Source organism: Schistocerca gregaria, chromosome 10, assembly GCF_023897955.1.
Source record: "Schistocerca gregaria isolate iqSchGreg1 chromosome 10, iqSchGreg1.2, whole genome shotgun sequence".
In the NCBI taxonomy this organism is placed as follows: domain Eukaryota; kingdom Metazoa; phylum Arthropoda; class Insecta; order Orthoptera; family Acrididae; genus Schistocerca; species Schistocerca gregaria.
In genome coordinates, this window is record NC_064929.1 from 207,436,648 (window position 1) to 207,458,456 (window position 21,809).

Below are 21,809 nucleotides of genomic sequence, written 5' to 3' on the forward strand. Positions count from 1 at the left end.
AAGATACCGAGCAGCATACATAGCACACGCCCGTTGGGCATTTTGATCACAATAGCCATTAATCAACACGATATCGACCTTTTCCGCAATAGGTAAACGGTCCATTTTAACACGGGTAATGTATCACGAAGCAAATACCGTCCGCACTGGCGGAATGTTACGTGATACCACGTGCTTATACGTTTGTGATTATTACAGCGCCATCTATCACAAAGCGGAAAAAGTGGTCCAACTAAAACATTCATATTTCTTTACGTACTACACGAATATGTAATAAAAAAATGGGGGTTCCTATTAAAAAAAAACGAAGTTGATATCCGTTTGACCTGCCGCAGCGCCATCTAGCGGGCCAATTATTGCGGCATCTGGTTTCCCCCTTGAAGCTAAGCGAGTTTCGTTCTTTGTAGTTTTTTCGTTTGATGCTTATTTCGTGAGATATTTGGGCCGTTCACTATCAATGGACCACCCTGTATATACTACCCAGTGACGAGAACCCGATGCCACAGATCCAGCTTCGTTTCCAGGTGTTATCTTGACCAGCTTATTCGCGCAGCACCCTGCTGGGAGGTTTGTATTGTTGTACATATCCAACGCGCAGAGGGCAAAATGATCGTCATGGGCGCAGAGCTTCCCATGTTGAGATGCTTTCTGGCGTAAACTAACGGTACGGACAAATCCGAACAAAATTAGTCTTGCAAGCGTGTTGACAGCGTCAACAATAGCAATGCAGGTCTGCATTTCCCTGTATTGACGATGTGCCTCTTCGAAACTGTACTGAGAACACCAAAGAGAAAACAGAAATGCTGAACTTCATTATCCTTACAAAGGATAATCCAGGAGTCCCTGACGGCTTAATTCTTGCACCACTTCAGAGATGAGTGATGTCCTCATAAGGTTACAGCTAAGATCACTATAGCTGTAAAAGCCTCCAGGGCCCAGTGGAATAGCTATGAAAGTCTATACAGAATTTGCGGCTGAGGTAGATCCTCTTTCGGCCATAATAGAGTAGATCACTAGAAGAAAAAACTGTGACTAGTAGTTGTAAGGTAACAGAAGTTCCACACGTATACAAAAAGTATGGCATAAGTGATGCAAAAAAACTACAGTTTCCTAAGTTTACAACAGTGTGTTTCAGAATCTTATAGTATGTTCTGAGCACAAACATAATGAGTTAAATAAAGACTTCTTCTACGGCAACGATCATAGGATGGATCATTTGAAAACTAATTCGATTGCCTCTTTTTTCCACACGACGTCCTGAAAGGCATGGATCACGCCAGTCACATACATGCAGTATCACACGTGTTCCGTAAAGTATTTGTCTCATTAACTCTGCACCGTTTACAAGCTAAACGACGATTATAGTGTTTCTAATTTGATTGAGGATTCCTGTGTAGAGAAGACACAGCGTGCTATGTTGGATGCAGAGCCCATACGAATTTCTGAGTAGGGACATGAAATGGAGTGATGACATAGGCTCTATTATGGTAACCTGTCCTGTGATATTTATCACTTGCATAAGACCCATGCCGAATAGGACCCACAGGCGATAATGAACATATGCAAAAAAGATAGCACGTATGGGTACAACTTCGTTTCACCCATGAGAGAATGTCACAGACATGCTGAAGAAACTGAACGGATTATGGACGCAAAGTATCCATTGGAAGCCTACTTCACAGAGGTCCTAGACGTTAGATGTTGTCTGAGTAACAAATCGATGAGGGATATTTCACCCCTTGAAAAGGAGTGACGTAATATTGAAGTGCAGTAGCGAAGGAATAGCTACAGGTAAACCGAGCCGAGACAAATATCCCGTGCTGACAGACGGGGACATCAGCCATATGAAGGATGGTCGTAAAATATAGCACGAAGTGAGCAGAAGCAATCACTCGTGAGTTACAAAGTCCTACCTTTACTCCGGCTAGCACAAATGTTCTTTTTATGGCGTTGAAGAGTGTGGGGTACAATGATGGAACAGCCCCTAATAAGTCACACATTTCTGAAGTCGATGCCAAGCGATGCTCAAGGTGGTGCAAGGAGAGACACCACTGGAAATAAGTGATTTGGAGTGATGAACCACGCTATACCAAGTGGCAATCCGATTGGAGGGCTTGGGTTTTGAGGATACCTGAACAACGTTGACTTTCATGATGTGTAATGCGAATCGTGATACACGGAGGAGGCGGCATTATGGTACAGGGATGTCCTACGTGCTTAGGTTGGGATTCACTAATTTACACTTAAGAAAGCGCTAAATACGGAAGGATATGAAGACATTTTACATCTTTGTGTGCTCCTTACGGTAGAGGAGCATTTGGGAGAAGATGATATTCTTTGTATCGGCATGACAATGCAACCTGTTACAAAGCAGCATCTGCGAGACAATGGATTCTGATCAGTAGCGGAGTGGTCTGGCCGGGTTTCCGACTTGATAACAACGGAACGCCTTCAAAACAAAGAGTCCAACGTCACTCCCCAGTATGATTTCGAATCTTGAGAAAGAATGGGCTGCAATGTCGCCACAGACGTTCACACAACTCACTAAAAGTGTCCTCAGCAGAATTGAAACCCCCTTTTTTTTTAAATCCAGTAGCAGTCATCAGCTCATGCACTTCGTCCATCTAAGCATCGTTGACTTACGTACCACGGACACTAGCTTAGAGTAGTTTCAAGGCACGCTGGGGTATTTAAGCAAGCATTGTTCCAGGAGTCAATGCGTGAATGGAACAGGAAATAACCCGTAAGAAGTTCTGACATAGAATTTGTGCCCTGCGACGTACTTGGACGTGATTTGCAGAGTACGGATGTGGTAGTGGATTCCGAATTAAACTGTCATGTATTATCGTAGCAACATTTAGGACATTAAGTCTGTCAGTAAATAAAATACGAGGGGCGTTCGATAAATAACGGAACACATTTTTTTCACACGGTACCTACTGGGAGTATACGCCCACACTGTACCACTCTACGGAGATAATGTCTTCCTGCGCCAATAAACCTACCATCGCACACGTACTGCTTCCTGAAGTGTGAATCGATCACTGACCCAAACAGATGGAGTCAGGAGATGCGAGGGGGAAGAAGAATGGAATGAAGTTTTGTGAGCTCCTCTGGGGTGTGCAGACTTGTGTGAGGCCTTGTGTTGTCATGGAGGAGAAGTGTTGGGACGAGCAGGATGGAGTCGTTTCTTCATTTCCATGAGAGTAGCACAGTACACTTCATAGTTGATCGTTGCACCATGGGGGAGGACATTGTTATGCCGGAGCCAAGATAGCCCCTGAGGGCCGACAACCCATATTACACCACAGAGGACAAGGCTGTCTATGTCCAAGGCGTACCAAAAGCGCCAAGCTAAACAACGGCTATTTACATACAAAATAATGGAAACAGACATTCCGAGCACTATTTCCTGCAGGGAGAGCTCCACCTGATTGGCTGCAGACAGCTATTTAGGGGCTAGAACCAGCCCCAAAGTTCAGTTCACTCTGGTTGCCGACCTCGTGTACTTCGACCGCTGAAGATTACATCTTAATTCTGAATTGGGCTGTTACTAGGGTGTGTGTGTTACCACGAACCTTTGTGGGAAATTTTGTTTGCCTCAGTTAGGAGACTTTTACTGGCAACGTTATTGTTACCTTTCGTTTGTTGTTCAGTCGTCAACCTTGTGAACGTACATCAATAAAAGTTATGTTTCTGAAAAATTGCGAATTGTCACTCACAACAGACATGAAACAGAATAACCCCTTCAGTATCCCAGAATACTTCACTGGCTCAGGATGCGGCTGTAATCGTTTTCTTCGCAGGAGAGGTGGTTTGGTGCCTTTCCATAGTCTTCCGTTTTGTTTCATATTCGAAGTGATGAACCCATGTTTCCTCTGTTTTCTTCGTTGCTCTTTACGGGCTTCTGTTAGGCGACGAGGAACGCGATAGGTGCACACCTCCCTGCACTCCAGTGGGTGGACGAGTGTGTCAGCACTATCAACAGAGACTTCCAGTTGTGCAGCGAGGTCTTTGATTGTGATCCAACGATCACCTCGAATGAGAGTGTCTACACGTTGCATCCTGGCAGGTGACACAGCTGTGTGCCGCCAGCCAGAAAGGTTTTGTGCGACCTTGTTGCGATTATGAGAGAAACCTCGCCCAGCGGCTGACTGTGGTTTTGTTCCCTGCCAGGTCTCCGTAAACATTCTGCAAGTGCTTGTGTATACCTGCGATGCTCTGGTTTTCCGCCAAAAGAAATCAGCGACAGCTGTCTGCCTGGAATGCACCTTCGTTACAGGGGCCATTTTGAAGGCTACGTCTAGCGGCGCTACCTATCGGAAGTTGACTAAACTAAAGGGGCTTAATGGGGGTAGGACGTCAAACGGGCCGACTTGGAGCAGGAGAGGCATCACAGGACATTTTAATTTCCACTGTCTATACTCTTAGAAGAAGATTCATAAAACTTTGTCAGCATGACCAGGAAGGATTCAGGATTCACACTCGTAGCAGCGGAAGTTCAAAAACATAGCAAAATAATTTTTTTTTGCATGTGAAATTTCATCATTTTTTCACTTACTATTGGCCGCATTTGTTGCAATAGGTATACTTTTCTTCATAAGAAAGAGAGACTGTTCGATGACTTTTGCACAGCATACAAACCATACTTACAGGTGTCTGAAACTCTACAATCTATTTAATTTATGAAAAAAATTAATGAGCTGTTACATTTTAAGCTTTACACTTAGAAAAATTCAAATTTTGTAGTTAATTATCTCAATGTTTACCACAGTTTTTAATAGATTTGGAAAATTCTAGAGTTTCATTCACCTGTAAGTATGATTTGTATGCTGTGCAAAATTCATCAAAGAATCTCTCTTACATGTGAAAGAAAATATACCTATAGCAACAAATGCAGCCAACAGTAAGTGAAAAAAATGATGAAATTTCATATCTAAAAAAATTATTTTACTTTGTTTTTGCACTTCCACTGCTATGAGTGTGAATCCTGAATCGTTCCTGGTCATTCTGACAAAGTTTTATGAATTAATTTGTAGAAGTAAAGACAGTAGAAAATAAAATATCCAGTGGTGCCTCTCCTGCTCCAAGTCGGCCCGTTTGACGTCCTACCCCCCTTAAGCGGGAATATTCGACGAGAAAAAAAAAACATGTTATACTCAAACTTTCGGCAGATTAAAACTTTGTGCTGAACCGAGACTTGGATTCGGGACATTTGCCTTTCGCGGGCAAGTCCTCTACCGGCTGAGTTACCCAAGCACGAATCACGACCTCTCCTCGCAGCTTTAATTCCGCCAGTACCTCGTCTCCTAGCTTCCAGACTTCACAGAAGCTCACCTGCGAAACTTGCAGAACTAGCACTACTGGAAGGAATCATATTGCGGAGACATAGCTTTGCTAGAAACATCCACCAGGCTGTGGCAAACCCATGCCCTCGTAATAGCCTTTCTTTTAGGAGTGCTAGTTCTGCAAGTTTTGCAGGAGAGCTTCTGTGAAGTCTGGAAGGCAGGAGACGAGGTACTGGCGGAATTAAAGCTGTGGGGAGGTGTGATTCGTGTTTCGGTAGCTCAGTCGGTAGAGCACTTGCCCGCGGGAGGCAAAGGTCTCGAGTTCGAGTCTCTGTCTGGCACACACTTTTAATTTGCCAGGAACTTTCGTATTAGTGCATATTCCGCTGCAGAATGATAATTTATTCCTCGTGTTACACTTCTTATTGAATGCCGCTCGTAAAATAGCAGTTATCGAAACAGAGAATGCCCGATATCGCATTCCCTACACGCCCTTTTCTTTGCAAATCCTCCTCGTCTCCCAGTCGACCCTTCTTCGTTCCATCGCCCCGTCGAAAATTGGCAATGGAGTGACAAAGACCAGGTGGTGCAGTTACTGTGGCTGGACTGACTATCAATTATTCAAAAACAGTCTTAATCGCATTTATTATTATTCTACCGCCAACCGGTTTCAACCCGACGTAGGGGTCATCTTCTGGGCGTTTACAATGTGAAATTATAGATATCCGTCAGAAAGACTCCATTATACGACAGCTAAAATTACGTAAATATAAAATATGTTATCCTTTGGTCCACTGATGGTGGTTTCACTCCTGTCTCGATAACGTCAGGAAACTATGCGAGACTAACGCTTCGTATGGGCTTAAATAGTGTGCTGAGATCACTGGAATAGGCGGCAACCACCCCAGCGGCAATCAACGGCATTTAATACAGTTTATTATATATAATGACTAGTGACCTTGGTTTAACATAAATTTAAGTGACAGTAAATAACAGAAAACGGAACCGTTCCATTTAAAGAGAGTTACAATTATAGTGTTAATTATAAAATAATAACAAATGTTCCGTAGTTAACTCGTAAAATTCGTAAAAGTATATTACATTATGTGCCATAAAATAAAGTAAAACAATTTGTTACACACAAAAACTGGTATCGTCTTGAATTATAATATATCTATTCGTACATTTACGTAGAAAACATTTGAGTCAATTTACTAAAACTGCTGATATGGAAAGTTAAATGCCGTTATCGGCGCTGGGGGTGTTGCCCTCTGTTCACGTGTTCTCAGCACGCTATTTAAGCCCATACGAAGGGTTAGCCTCGCCCAAATCTCCCCCACCTGTTCATCTTCTGCAGTTTGCTCGTGGCACCGCCTTCCTAGCCCTTTATCCTACCCTTCAACGGTCCCAACGTACCCTCCAAACCCACGTTGACCAATTCACCGCTTGGTGCAACCAGTGGTTCCTCCGTATCAGTCCCTCCAAGACCCAGGCGATCATCATAGGACGCACCACCCGCTCCTTCCGCCTCCATGATTTCTACCTCACCATTTATGGCCCTCCTATCCACCTCACTCCTACCCTCGAATACCTTGGCCTCACACTCGACCGCCACCTCACCTGGACTCCCCATCTCCTTACCATCCAAAACAAAGCTCACAACCGCCTCCGCCTCCTGAAACTCCTGTCCGGCTGGACGTGGGGTCTGCATCCCTCCACCATCCTTCACACCTACAAATCCTTGATCCACCTCATCCTCTGTTATGCCAGCATAGCCTGGCTTTCCGCCCTCCAAATCCTCGAACGCCATGCGCTCCACCTCTACTTCCGCATCCGCCTTCCGTCCCCCACGCGCATCCTCTACGACCTCATCCCCTTCTCCCACCTTCTCCTTTTCCTTCAACACATCCGCACACTACATATTGTCCATCGCATTGATCCCCCTCACCCCCTGGTGTCTCCTTTCCTCTCCACCCCCAACCAGTTTCCCCCCCTTTGCAGTTGTGTCCCACCCTCTCTCAATCTCCACACCCTCCATCTCCTTTCCCAACGTAGCTTCCACCGTCTACCCCTCTCAGATGATGAGCTTCGCCCTGACATCTACCCTTCCTACCAACTCTGACCCCATCGTCCCGCCTCCTCCTCAGGGCTCCCTCTCCTCCCCCTCCCTCCTCCTGAGCGGCTTCCCCCTCCTACTCCCCTCCCTTTCTTGTGCCCCCTTTCTGTGTCTCTGGACTCCCTCCTGCCCTGTCTTCCCTCTTCATCTCCTGCCTCTTAGTGTCCCTGCTCATGCCCCTACTCTCTTCATCCCGCCGATTCCCCTGCTGCCCCTTGCTCTCCCCTCCTTTCCCATCCTCTCTGACTTTCCCTCGGCAGGTACCACCTGGCAGTTTCATTCTTCGTCGTGTGTGCTACAAATGGGTTTTAAGTGTGTTGTTCTGGAGTGTTTTTAATACTGTGGCCGACTTTTAACCTGTGCATGTCCATTCAATGTCTTCTCTGTGTTTTAACAATCACCAAATGTGTTTTTTTTATTTTTTAAATAAAATATGGCGTTTCAGTCTTCAATCGCTATTCTCTATTATCAATCAATTACTGGTTTCGGGCTAGCCCTATCTTCAGATCATATGTTGTCGTTACAGAGTAACTTGTCCGTACAGAACAGCTGTACGGACAAGTTACTCTGTAACGACAACATATGATCTGATGATGGGCAGCTAGCCCGAAACCGGTAATTCATTGATAATAAAGAATAGGGATCGAAGACTGAAACGGCATATTTTATTTAATGAACGGTCGTGGAACTGCCAAATAAGACACTCATGTCTAGTTTTGATAAATTTTTATTTTTAACTTTCTGATGACATTTTTAACTGTCCCCCACGAACGTCTCCATGTCAGCCTATTTTCACCTCAATTTTCTCCCTTTGTTTTATGTTCCCCTTTTTTATCGCCTTATGTATGTAACCTACATACGTACATACATACATACATGCCATATGGCCAGGGGAATGAAATCACAATAAAGACCAAAAAAATTATTCTCGCATAGTTTCCTGTCGTTATGTAGACAGGAGTGACACAACCAGCAGTCGACCAATGGGTAACGTATTTTAAATTTACGTAATTTTAGCTGATGTATAATGATTTCTGACAGATATCTATAATTTTACAGTGTAAACGCCCAGAAGATGACACTTAAGTCGGGTTGAAACCGGTTGGCAATATAATAATAATAAATGCGATTGAGACTGTTTTTGAATTATTTATTAATCATACTAATCGCTGCTTCATCTCCACAACCGCGTTGTCCAAAAATCTGTGGACTGACTATGACTGGACAGGCAGACAGTGCGAGTACGGAGAAGTGCAGTAGTGGTGTATTGTGCAGCGGTGATGCGGATTGTAGCGGGAGTGTGCTTTCGCAGGCGCGGAGGCGGCGACGCAGGCGGCGGTGCAGCACCGGCTGGGCGACGAGTGCGGCGAGGACCTTCCGGCGGGCGCCGAGTGCGTGGGCGTGCCGGGCGCCTTCTGCAGGCCGGAGGACGGCCGCTGCGCCTGCCGTGAGGGCCGCGTCGCCGCCGCCGACGACCGCGACCGCTGCGAGCTGCGTAAATAGATAGCCTAGCACTGCCGTCTCTGTCTGCCACGGCTGCCTACCTCACAGGCGCGCACCTGCCAGCGCTTGCCGCGCGGCGCCGCCTAATGCCGCCGTCGCAAACCGTGCCAATGCGCTACCTAAATTCTGTCCCCCAACAGGCACGATTCTCACTGACGTCGTATGCTATGCGATAGAACACGCTATATTAATAGCCGCTCAACGCGACGATACGTTTATCCGTGCGACACTCGCCTTCCCACAGGAGCTATACGAAAAGCAGCAGGACACAGCACGCGACTAATCACATGTGCGGGCGTCGGTGCATACAACTTCCAAAATACGCAGACGGAAAAAAATGCATCGCCAAAAAAAAAAGTGTATTTACGAAATTTTTGAAATACGTCTGACTAGGCAAAAAATTTAAGTGACTCGTTTTAAAAGACCACAGGTTAACGAAAAGCGTGAGATAAGCCATTTCAAAAGAGAATAGCTGATACTTCCTGCACTACTGGCCATTGAAACTGCTACACCAAGAAGAAATGCAGATGATAAACGGCTATTCATTAGACAAATGTATTATACTAGAACTGACATGTGATTACATTTCCATGCAGTTTGGGTGCATAGATCCTGTGAAATCGGTACCCACAACAACAACCTCTGGCTGCAATGAAGCACTTGATACGCCTGGGCATTGAGTCAAACAGGGATTGGATGGCGTGTACAGGTACAGCTGCCCACGCAGCATCAACACGATACCAGAGTTCATCAAGAGTAGTGACTGGCGTACTGTGACGAGCCAGTTGCTCGGCCACCACTGACAAGACATTTTCAATTGGTGAGACGTCTGGAGAATGTGTGGCCAGGGCAGCAGTGGAACAATTTCTGTATCCAGAAAAGCAACATGCGGTCGTGCATTATCATGCTGAGACTAGGGTTTCGCAGGGATCGAATGAAGGGAAGAGCGACGAGTCGTAACACATCTAAATGTAACGTCCACTGTTCAGAGTGCCGTCAATGCGAAAAAGAGGTGACCGAGACGTGTAACCAATGGCACCCCATACCATCACGCCTGGTGATACGCCAGTATGGCGATGACGAATACACGCATCCAATGTGCGTTCACCGCGATGTCGTCAAACACGGATGCGACCATCATGATACTGTAAACAGAACCTGGATTCATCCGAAAAAATTACTATTTGTCATTTGTGCATCACGTTCGTTGTTGAGTACACCTAAGCAGGCGCTCCTGTCTGTGATGCAGCGTCAAGGGTAACCGCAGCCGTGGTCTCTGAGCTGATAGTCCATCCTGCTGCGAACGTCGTCGAACTGTTCGTGCAGATGGTTGTTGCCTTGCAAACGTCCCCATCTGTTGACTCGGGGATCGAGACGTGGCTGCACGATCCGTTACAGCCATGCGGATAAGATGCCTGTCATCTCGACTGCTAGTGATACGTGGCTGTTTGGATCCAGCACGGCGTTCCGATACCCTCCTGAATCCACCGATTCCATATTCTGCTAACATATTCTCGACAACCGCGAGCAGCAATGTCGCGATACGATAAACCGCAATCCCGATAGGCTACAATCCGACCATTATGAAAGTCGGAAACATGATGGCCCTCATTTCTCCTGTTTACACGAGGCATCACAACAACGTTTCACCGGTCAACTGCTGTTTGTGTATGAGAAATCGGTTGGGAACTTTCCTCGTGTCAGCACGTTGTAGGTGTCGCCACTGGCGCCAACCTTGTGTGAATGCTCTGAAAAGCTAATCATTTGCATATCACAGCATCTTCTACCTGTCTGCTAAATTTCGCGTCTGTAGCACGTCATCTTCGTGGTGCAGCAGTTTTAATGGCCAGTAGTGTGTGTGGAAGTTGTTCGCGACGAGAATGGCAGCGACGCGCCCAACGTGAGGCTTCTGTTACCTGCGCTGCGTGTTGTTGGTCAGTTGGGTGTATCTCCCCCCCCCCCTCCCCCCGCACACACACACGGAAAGCATTTGCTGCCATCTCATCCACACGATCTTTTCTGTTCCTCATCCTCTCGGGGACCGTTTGCGGCAGTTTGTCACTATTTTGCAGAATGACCTTGCATATTCCACGGCATTCTCCGTATTCGACAACAAGTACAGATTTAGTAGAGCTCTCAGCGCACACACCAGTCTCGCCGCAACGCTAACTGTATGAGCAGCGCCCGGCGCTACACAGCAACTCCACTCGCTATCGCTCGCTGACTGACATTTTCCCACTGAGTGAATAACGCTGCATGCGCCGCTGCGCTGCGCCTTCTCCTCACCGCTTTTGCAACAACACTATTTACCTTCGGCAGCGAAACTGTAACATAATTCTACGTCATTTAAACTAATCAGTAACTGAATGCCAAGATAACATACCAAAGAAAAGAAACATCAAGGGATAAAAAGGAGACTGTGTGTGTGTGTGTGTGTGTGTGTGTGTGTGTGTGTGTGTGTGTGTGTGTGTGTGTGTGTGTGTGTGTGTTTGTGTGTGTGTGTGTGCGTGTGTGCGTGTGTGTGTGTTCGCTGCACCTACATTCACATTGCTTTCATTCCTGTTTACTACTTATTTTTTGTGGTTTAATCATGTTATAGATCGCGCAGATCTCAGCATTTTCCGAGCTTCCTCACAAAAATCGGAGCTATATTCCGATTTACATAAGACACCGTTTGATTACTTTAGCTGCACTAAAAATTATTTCAACATTTTCTGTACTATTTTCAGTGCGTTCTCTTAATTTTCGCATTCAAATGCAAATAATTCATTGCGATCTGACCTTTTCCATAAAATACTGTAATTTACAATCGCCTTGGTTCCTAGATGGTATCAACAATCATTTTATTTACTTATTTTCTTACATGGCTCTGTCAAAACGAAATTACTCAGACCGTACCTTGCGTAAGTCTGAATTTCTCTCCAAATTGTCTGGTACGTTCCTCGCACATTTGTTTATTGAAATATTTTTAATTTTGTTGCAATTGCACTGTCAGAAATGACGTTAGCTCTATTGCACCACTTCGCTCCCATGTGTAATCACTTTTTCAAAATTGTTCACCATTACTGGATCCTCTTTGATAACTATAGTTACTTATAGCCAGATGATGGCTTCGTATCCGAACATAAAAACAGATTGATTCTGTACAACAGACGTATTTTTGCGCTTTTCATTTATAAACAATTTTATGTTCGCAACTTCACCATCTTGCTATCTACAAAAAAATATAGTTAACTCAGTTCTCTCTGACCCTGATTCAGTAATCTATTGTCGACCCAAAACAAAAGTCGCACGAATCCCTGGAGCAAATGAGCGTGCTAAATTTAATTCACCCATGACTCGTCATGCCACAAAAATACACACCATTTCTCTAAGTTTCGACAGTTTCGCTGAACCATTTATATTCTCTTTTGTAAATCGAAAGAATTTCTAGGACTAATAAAGATGAGAAGTTTACTAGATGCGTCGTAAAAAGTCGCATTAACTTGTGCCTTGATAGCAGAATCTTTTTATTGTATCCAGTTATTTTGCAACTACTGAACACGTTAACTGTTCCTAATTATAGATCGTGTATTACTGCGCTAAAAGTTCCAATGTTAATTTTTAAATTGATTATCCTGTTACAACTTACTTAATTGTCAATCTTTAGTTTCTTTATAAAGTGTGTTTAGTAAGTAAGTCTTTACTTCCTATACTGTTTGCACTATTTACGAAAGCTTATTCGAATTTCAACATATCCTCCATAAGCAGTTTGAATAGTATTAACGAGGTAGTTATCGGGTAATTAAACAGCTAAACCCTTTGCGCGCAATAAATAATCCATTCTGTGGGAGATTTATAACTTCCGCTTGTCCTGAGCACTTAGTTTAACATCCCTATGATGCAATAGCCCTAAATAAGCTTTTCCAGGTCTACCGTAAAGGATGACAAAAAAAGGCCAGAAAAACATACTGTCTAAAGTGGACTGTCGTTATGTCTTCTGCCACAGCGTGAGAAAGATTACAGTTCGTCTTCTAAATAGAAACTGCTGTGTTTATTTGAAATAAAATGTGTCTTTATAAACTGATTATTTTTTAATTTCAAATCCATGACGCTGATATAACTTTTAATGAGCATTCAATGCAGGACACAATAATCACGTATTATATTGAAGCCTTTTTGGATTTTTCATGGTAAGGCCGCGCTAATTGAAAAATACTTCTTGGGAAGAATAACAGTTCTTTCTCTGCCGTAACCGAGAGCGCGAAGTATTTTCTCTACATTTTTTCGCCCCGCAAGATTGTTTCTCATGTCAGAATGGCATAGGCCTACAGAAAGCAGAACGTATGCTGTAGTCCGGAAAAGGGTTTAGCTCAACAACTGTCTAGTGACAAATAAATCGTTATTCAATTAAACAGACACGTTAGACTGTTTTGATTAATCTAATGGCTCACATTCTGTGTTCATGTGTGACAATACATAGACGATTGTAATTTTCTTAAGAACTTTGACGTATGTCAGTAAACTTGCAATGTATTATAATATCTAGTCCACAGTTTGAGCAAGGACAAATTTCTGTGGTAAGGCAAAGGATATTATGTTCTTTACGTCTGTGGGATGCGCTTAAAGATCTCGCTCTTCATCACTCATCGCAGCTTTTACCAATGGCTTTCCATACTGCAAAAATAAACCCCGCTGTTACAGGTTTGCAAAGATGCTTGATCTTCGAAGTGATGTGCATGTCTGCCATAATAGCTTTCTACTCGCTCCAAGAACGGAACTATGACGCTGCGCAGATATATAGGCCATAACTAGTAGTGTATATTTACACCATTAGATACTTACGCCAAATACAATTAAAATATTAAGAATACTATGTATCATTTCAGAACATTGGGTACAAACTGTTTCTCCGCTGCTGCAACGCATGTGGTTAACTGTGAACAACGTATACTTTCAAACATCATTGTCACCAATAACGATACCCTCACGTTCAAAAAATTGTTTTCACAGTAGCATATTGTTACAATGCGCCTGCTAAAGCAGAAGTAAATGTACAGACACTGCTGCAACGCTTTTCGCTAATTTTCCCATCCCACCCCAAAGGTCTACGACGTTTCTTTTCTCTTTCCACAGTAACAATGAAACCAGTGTGACGCAGGAGTGCCACTCATTCCACAGATTTCAGTCTCGCACACAGCATTGCAGGAAACTGCTTTGTACATAAAGAAGAAAGAGCTACTGAAAACATTGAAGCATTGAAGCATTGAAGCCAACGAAGAAGCGGTCACTGTTGGACGAACAGTTATCTGCAATACTTCCGGATTTTGCGCTTTTCGTTTGTGCTGCCCAGTCCTGGAATTATGGGCTGTGAATGAAAAGTTTATACTGGTGGTCAGTGCATTTTTATGGGACGGGAGCAGACGATATAAGCTGGGTTGCCTGTCGTAAGGTGCGTGAAATACACTGATATGCAAAACGTCACAACGAAAGTAACTTCCGCATGATGCGTCGCTGCCAAGCAATATAGCTCCATGAAACTTGGAGCATAAAGAACTGCTAGAGTATAGTACAGAAGGAAGTGCGGCGGCGCGGTTCTTTCCGTCCTTTTACGACGGATCTGCACCTACCTGTGAACATTGTCTCAGCAGATCATCAAAAGGGAAGCCGAGTGAAACCTACTGTACTTCGACAGTGAAGCAGGCTGCAATTTAAGTCACTAATCTACGTTTCGGGAGAAACACGAAATGAAAGTTTGGAAATTTTGTTCCCAATTAATATATTCTGAAACTTAGGTGAACAAGTATCACTGCCAAGCCCGTGCTAGTCTTAACACAGTCACTCATAATCCCTTTTACTCACGTTAGCAAGTTTATTGTGTTGCATTTCGCGAAAACGTAATAGCTACAAAAATACTAATTGTTTTTGATTGAGAACGCTCGCCAAATATTAAGTCTGTCAGTACCAAATGCAGTCACAGTTTTTAGCCAGCGACCTGCTCAATACGCCACTTGAAATATATGTCTTTTTTCTTCACAAAATTCTCTTAAAAATTCCGAAATTTCTACACACACATAGGAATAATTATGCCGTCACTTTCCAACACTTTTGATGTACGGAACACTGCTAGATCCGGCAACTTACCATTTCCATCGGAACTACTGCTACACACTTCCGATCTCTTTCATGGCTAGGCTTCGACTCTTCCGTAGAATATTCTCAGACTTCTCTACCAGCAGAGAAAGGCGCACGAAAAATATTGCTTTACCATTGGCCAGTTTACTTAACAGTCAATAGCAAAGCAACATTCTCCCTCGTCAGTCCGCGCTTTTCATTCGCAACCAATCGCAAAATAGTAAACCTAACGACTGCACTTTTTACCGGCGTAATTATCTAAGATGCTGAAGTTTAGTTTATGCATAAAGTGATTTACTATTGTTATTTTTACCTGAATTAACTTTCCCTTTACCATAAACTTACTTCACAGATCTATTCTACAAAAATCCCCTTTGTTCATATTCATACTTTTTCGAAATGTTCGCACACTAAATCCTACTACATAACTCGTTAAACAATTATCTTCATATTAACATTAATTCACACTCACGCATCATTCACACTGCTAAAATACATTTACAACATTTTACGTACACAAAAAGACATAATGACACTTTATGAAAATATGAAACGTCCCCTTAGAGAAATTAATGAATTACTATGCTGATAAACCTCTTGCATTATTTGATTTTCAAACAGCTGAGCAGAACTGAACGTACTCAGACGTTCCGCTCTTTACCTATTCTGATCAACACTAAACTGACACACAATATTTTTAGCGCAACGCAATCTGACTTTGAAAAATTACTACAAAAGACTGGCCCTGACTAACAATAACCGATGCTTTTCGTAAATCACTTACCTCACAAAAATCTTCGTTATCGAATTACTGCAAAACAGCGAGCGCCACTACTGCCAGCTAAATAAAAGATTCTAACTACTGATAGGCATAGATAGCAAATGAAAGATTTTGATAAAGAACAAACAATGTATTTACCTTAATAGTATTCAAAAGTCATTTTATATACCAGTTCATGACATCCAGTCTTACAAATTTACTGTTTCTAATGGACACACGTCCATATTATCGACTCTCAAAACTCCGCCATCTCTCTCCCCACATCCACCACTGCTGGCGGCTCACCCCCAACTGCGCAACGCTACGCACTGTTAACATCTAACTGCCCAACACTACAATAGCAATACTGCAACAATGCAGACCAGCCACAGACTTCACACAGCACAGTCAATGATTTTCATACAGAGCTCTACGTGGCGTTACCAACATAAAAACCTAAACAGCCTACTTACAAATACTACAACAGCTTATGAAAAACATTTTATTACTTTAGCACACTCTACTGGGCACAATCTAAACTAAATCAGTCCCCTATCCAATACTGTCCTCTATCGGCTGATACAAAACTACGTGGGCGTTCAGTCTCTCGTCACCATCTGTCACTCTCCAGCTCTGAGATACATCTCCCACTTAACCGCCCCCAAGGCAGGATGGTTATATGGCGTTACGCCTCAGAAGGTAATTAAAGCAATACGTTATGAGATGAAAACAAATGACATCCTGCCTAGTTGTCAAATGTGGGATGCTTAGGAAACGTGGTTCTCCGTGCGCGTCTTTTCAGGGAGGATACATTCGGCCATGATTTCATTTTTTTTTATGACACTGCGCGACCGCAGCGGACAGCCAATGTGGAGGAGGTCTTGAAACCACAGGATACTTGGTTAATGGACTGCCCTGCTCGACCCCCAACTTAAATCTCATGGAGTATGTGTGGAATGCGTTGCGGAGGACGTCCACATGGACGAAAGATAGTCCAGCAGTTGTCAAACGCGCTGGTGGAGGAATGGAATTCCCTACCAGAAGAACTGCTTATTAACCTTAGGAAGCCTAAAAGGGGGGGGGGGGGTCGTTGAACCCACAATTTTTTTATATCCCCTGATTTTGCCCAAGTAACTTTCATACTACATATTCCCTTTGAGTTATTGTTTGTTGGCTATTTTATGAAACGTTAGTGTCAATATATTTTATAGAAAATTCCTGCTTTGAAAGAAAAAATAATTAAACGTATTATGGGTCCAACAACCCCCCCCTCTCTTAGGCCTTAGGCTATAGAAAATTTCCTTTAGCAGGATTTCGTATTTCTCATCTCTGCAACAATGCAAGTTAGTTTCTTGTTGGGTGGTATTCTTGATATTCACAACAATCGGTTTACTTTCAGAGGAAGTGATTGTTGATGTCAGTCAGCTGTTATTTATCTTGTAAACTTGCAGTGAGTTAGTGTTCACACCCAGACTTAGAAAGGACTAAAAGAATACGTGACTCGTCTTTAGAAAGAGTTCTGAATGAAATTTTAGATGAAGATTCTGACTTTGGGAATGAAAGTGAATATGAGGATGGTATTATGGAATATAATTCAGATAGGGAAAGTGGCGTGGATGTTAGAGAAGATCAAGGAAGCGCAGCTTCAGGCAGTGACCATCAGGATGTTATTGTGGCCAAGTCTGGAAGAAGGTACGTAACCACACAGCCTAGAATTCCTCAGAGGTCTGTTGCTAATATAGTAAGCGAGCAGACAGGAGTAACTCCAGCTGGCGTTTGACATTCACCTGGAGTTACTTCTTACGCCTGACATCATGGATGTTATAGTAAAACATTCAAATGAAGAGCAGTTAGGTGAAATGTTACTTGGACTAATGAGAAAGCATTGTATGCCTTTATAGAAATCCTGATACTTATGGGGGCAAATAAGGACAATTCTGTCAGTGTACAGGATCTTTTGTCATACCTAATGGGTTGGCCAGTTTACAAGGGTATTATGGCAAGAGAACATTTCAAGGAGCTTATTGCAATCATAAGGTTTGATGACAAAAGTACCCGCCAGCTAAGAAGGGAAGCAGACAAATTCACAGCAATCCGTGATGTTTGCAACAAAGTGAATGATAGGTCACCAATACTGTATAAACCAGGGGCCCACCACACCAATGATGAGATGCTCAGCTTGTTTAGAGGGCGCTGCCTCTTCAAAGTATTTATGAAGGATAAACCGGGCAAGTATGGCATCATTATACGCATGATGTCCGATGTAGTTGACAGATATGTGTTGAATATCGAGCCCTATGCAGGCAATGTTCAGAATTTGTCGAAAGAAGAACGGGGTTCAGCAGATGTTGTCAAACATCTGGTAGCACCTGTGAAAAATACTGGTCGAAATATTACTACAGAGCGATACTAGACACCGGTGGATTTGGTGGAAGAGTTATACCAAGACTAAAAAGTTACTACAGTAGGAATTCTCCAGTCAAACAGGAAGCATATTCCAGACATAATAAAGAACACGTCAGATAGAGAGCTATATTCATCAATGTTCCACAGACCCATTAACAGGTAGGCCTCCAGTAACTTTCGTGTCCTACACAGCAAAAACGAAACCAAGTAAAAACTTACTGATGTTGTCATCAATGCGCCAAGATAAAGGCACTGTTGGAGGAGACAAGAATAACAGCGAGATGAATGCATATTATAATTCCGCTAAAGATGCAATTGATACCATGATCAAATGGCGCGTATGTACACCTGCAAAAGGCAACAAAGAGATGGCCTCTATCTGTATTTTACTCTCTCGTCGACATTTGTGCTATCAATGCAACTACCATATTCATCCAGCAACATCCAAGATGGAATGAAAAGAAACACAACAAATGGAAACTTTATCTTCTGCAAGCTGGGATGGAACTAGTGAAATTGCAGGTAGAAGAAAAAAAGTGCCAATGCAAGAGGGTTATCTAACCTAATTGTTCAATCAGTGGAGACTATCTACAAAAGAAAATCAAACAAGTGACAACAGAAGCACGTCAGCCTCCTGCAGAGAAAGGTCGGTGCCATATTTGTGTAAGAGAAGCTAAAACAAAGAAGCAGAAGTATAACAATCTAAGTAAACCAAAATTGTATTCTGGACAGTGTCATAAACATGTGTGTACCACACATTCAGAAAAAATTGTGAAGTGTGTCTCTTGCCTTGAAGTTGAGGACTCAGAGTAGTTTGTTGTATATGAACACATCTGTATTTTGTATTTTAATATGTCAATTTTTTGTTCACTCAATCCAATATTTATAACAATTAACAACATTTATAAACCGGTGCCTTAGTTAAAATACATAAACCATTTTGAAAGTTGTCATTTTTCGTCAGTAAACTTATTTAATACCTATGGGCTCACCGAAGCCCCCACCCCCCCGCCTTAGGCTTCTAAGTTAGAAAAAAATGCTTGGGCGTCCTAGGGTTAAGATCGCGGCTTGAATCAGAGCACTTTGCAGAGGATGCGTTTCTTGTCCGTGGTGGTCATACACTATTAAGATTCATGTCCCCCCTTGGGAATGTACAGGGGAGCAACGTCAGTTACGGTAACTTCAGAGTAATTACTGTCTTTGAACAAAAATGTCATTTGTGTTCGTCTCACTGCACATTTCTTTCAGTATTCCTCTGTAATATTCTGCAGCAGTTATTTCTATGTTACCTGGCATTGACACATCAAGCGAAACTTACTTCCGTCCTTAAGTTCCGCACGCCAGTGTATCTTCCGGGCCAGTATTACTTTGCCGACGCTACACAACACAATTAAAGAAATACACCTTTTTGGTTCAAATCATTTTAGTGTTTCTCAAAATATTTGCCTTTAAGCATTATATACTTTGTTGGCGTTCGAACATACTCTCGAAACATGTTCATTTTCTACTCTTATGTTGGTAGCTGAGAACACGCTTTCGGAAGGATTCAGTAGCCTCGTGAGGATATGTAAAGCGTAGTGCACTCCATCACGCGTGTTTGTTTGGCACAAGGAAGCAGAGATAAGTCGGTAGGCGATACATCAGGTGAATACTGGCAGTTAGACAGTTATTTCCCGTTTTTTCTCCGTCAGTAAATCAGTTCCTTGTCGCGCTCTAGACAGCTGCCAATGTGATGATGACGATGATTGATGCGATGTTTTCGCGTATCTTTATCGATTTAATCGTCGTCTTACGGCAAACAAATTCTTGCATAACATTCAGCGTTAACTGCCTCCTCCTTCTCCCTTCGTCGATTGCGTGCTTTCACCTAATCCGGTCAGCAATATCCGTACATCTCATACGTGGTCTGCCCTTCTGTCTTTTCCCATCAAGGTTTTTAGTCAAGAATTTGTTTTGAATATTTTCATGCACTCCATCAACATATTTCTGTACACTGACTCACATTGTAATTCACTTCCAATGTCCTCATTACTGAAGCGATTTTGTAAGTCCTCGGTTTTGTAATTCCTCGGTCGAATATGTTGAACATTTCATTACTCCGACACCCACGAGCCTCCTTTTGAACTTGTAACTCCTCCGTTTTTATCCCGACCTGATCTGATCGAACAGCAGCCCCATATTTATTATTAGCATGACCGTGAACCTAATGGGGCTGGTAATCGGAATTGAATGCTACGCAAGTTGTTACTTTCCAGTTCGTCCTGTTCTATAATACTGAATGTATGGTAATGAGGAACACCAACACAGTTTTACTAATTACGAAGTTATATTCTTCTCAAAGCACAGCCACTGCCTTCATCACACATATCTAATTACGGCTAATCTCAGCACAGGCTTCCTTCATTTGCCTTTATCGTCACACGCTAATCCATCACTGCATCCAACACTGCAATCCTAGGTTACGCCGGCGCGGTAGACGCGAAACTAAATATTGGCACTAACAACGTCACTGATCACTTTTATAAAGATACTTCATCACTTTCCCGGTATTTATTTATTATTTAGGGGCCTAACCACGGCGATGGTGACACCCTTCTCGGTTAAAAACCCTGTATTCCAATAATGGCCTCCACACACACACACACACACACACACACACACACACACACCATTCCCGCCAATCACTCTGGCGCATCTCGACACTCGCTCTCGCAACGCGTCACAATCGATTGCTCGCCCTATCGACCTGTGCCGAGTCCAAAGTTACAGTAAGGGCCTAGGCACCCCTTACAAACTTCAATCAAACTGCACGGAACAGATCTTTTTCGAATGTTTAATCGAAATCCAATATACTTCACGCTTCTAAATGCCTACGAATGCCTCCACCTCACTCTAATTCACATACCCATTCTCGACAGTCACACCGTGCACAGTAGAGGGCTGTTTGTAGGTACGTCCAGCGTTTCAGAATACGTGTGCTTGAAAACTACAAGACATGCGGAAGACACACACACATGGGTGCATCTCTGCAAGTTTAGATTCGTAACACACAGCGTGCCGCACTTGCAGAATGCACCACTAGAGGAAAGGCGTGCCAGAACGTGAGGACAAATCATGTGCTCCGTACTGTCGCATCAAATTAGGTCGCGCCTGAGGATAGACTACCCAACAGGCAGCAAAGCGGGGTGCTGTCATAGCGCCATCCCGGGCAGCAATAACGGCGACGTCAATGAATTACACGCAGTGCTGACGTTTGTCGCGCCATATGACGGCGTCCTACAGTTTGTCCCCATTGAGCATAATTGCTCTGTACATTTCTTCAACCATTCAGCGACCCCTTCCTTCCTTAGCACTGGCTCGTCCTCTGACCTTGTGGGACAGGCTACAAACCTACCTCGCTCCCTTCTTTAACTAATGTTTCACGATAAAGGATGACAGCCAAGACAGTTTCAGGATAAAGATTTATTAAAATTCTTGACCAAGGTTTCGATATATATAAATATACCTTCATCAGAAGTAAAAAATCATGAACAGGAAGACACTTTCATTAGCAAAACCTTAGCATCAGAAATGATTTTTTTCCTTTATTGAATTTTGATTCCCTCCAAAGGTGGGGGTGGGG

At 43.2% G+C, this 21,809-nt stretch overlaps 1 protein-coding gene across 3 annotated transcripts in view; it reads left to right on the forward strand.

Annotated features, from left to right (window-relative positions):
* The window catches only part of LOC126293481 (platelet endothelial aggregation receptor 1), an 800,502-nt gene that overhangs the window by 526,655 nt on the left and 252,038 nt on the right, over positions 1 to 21,809 (forward strand). For all 3 annotated transcript variants that reach the window (XM_049986725.1, XM_049986726.1, XM_049986727.1), the window contains exon 2: positions 8,717 to 8,899. In XM_049986725.1, coding sequence (XP_049842682.1) covers positions 8,717 to 8,899 — 183 coding nt within the window. The remainder of the gene's footprint in view (positions 1 to 8,716; positions 8,900 to 21,809) is intronic.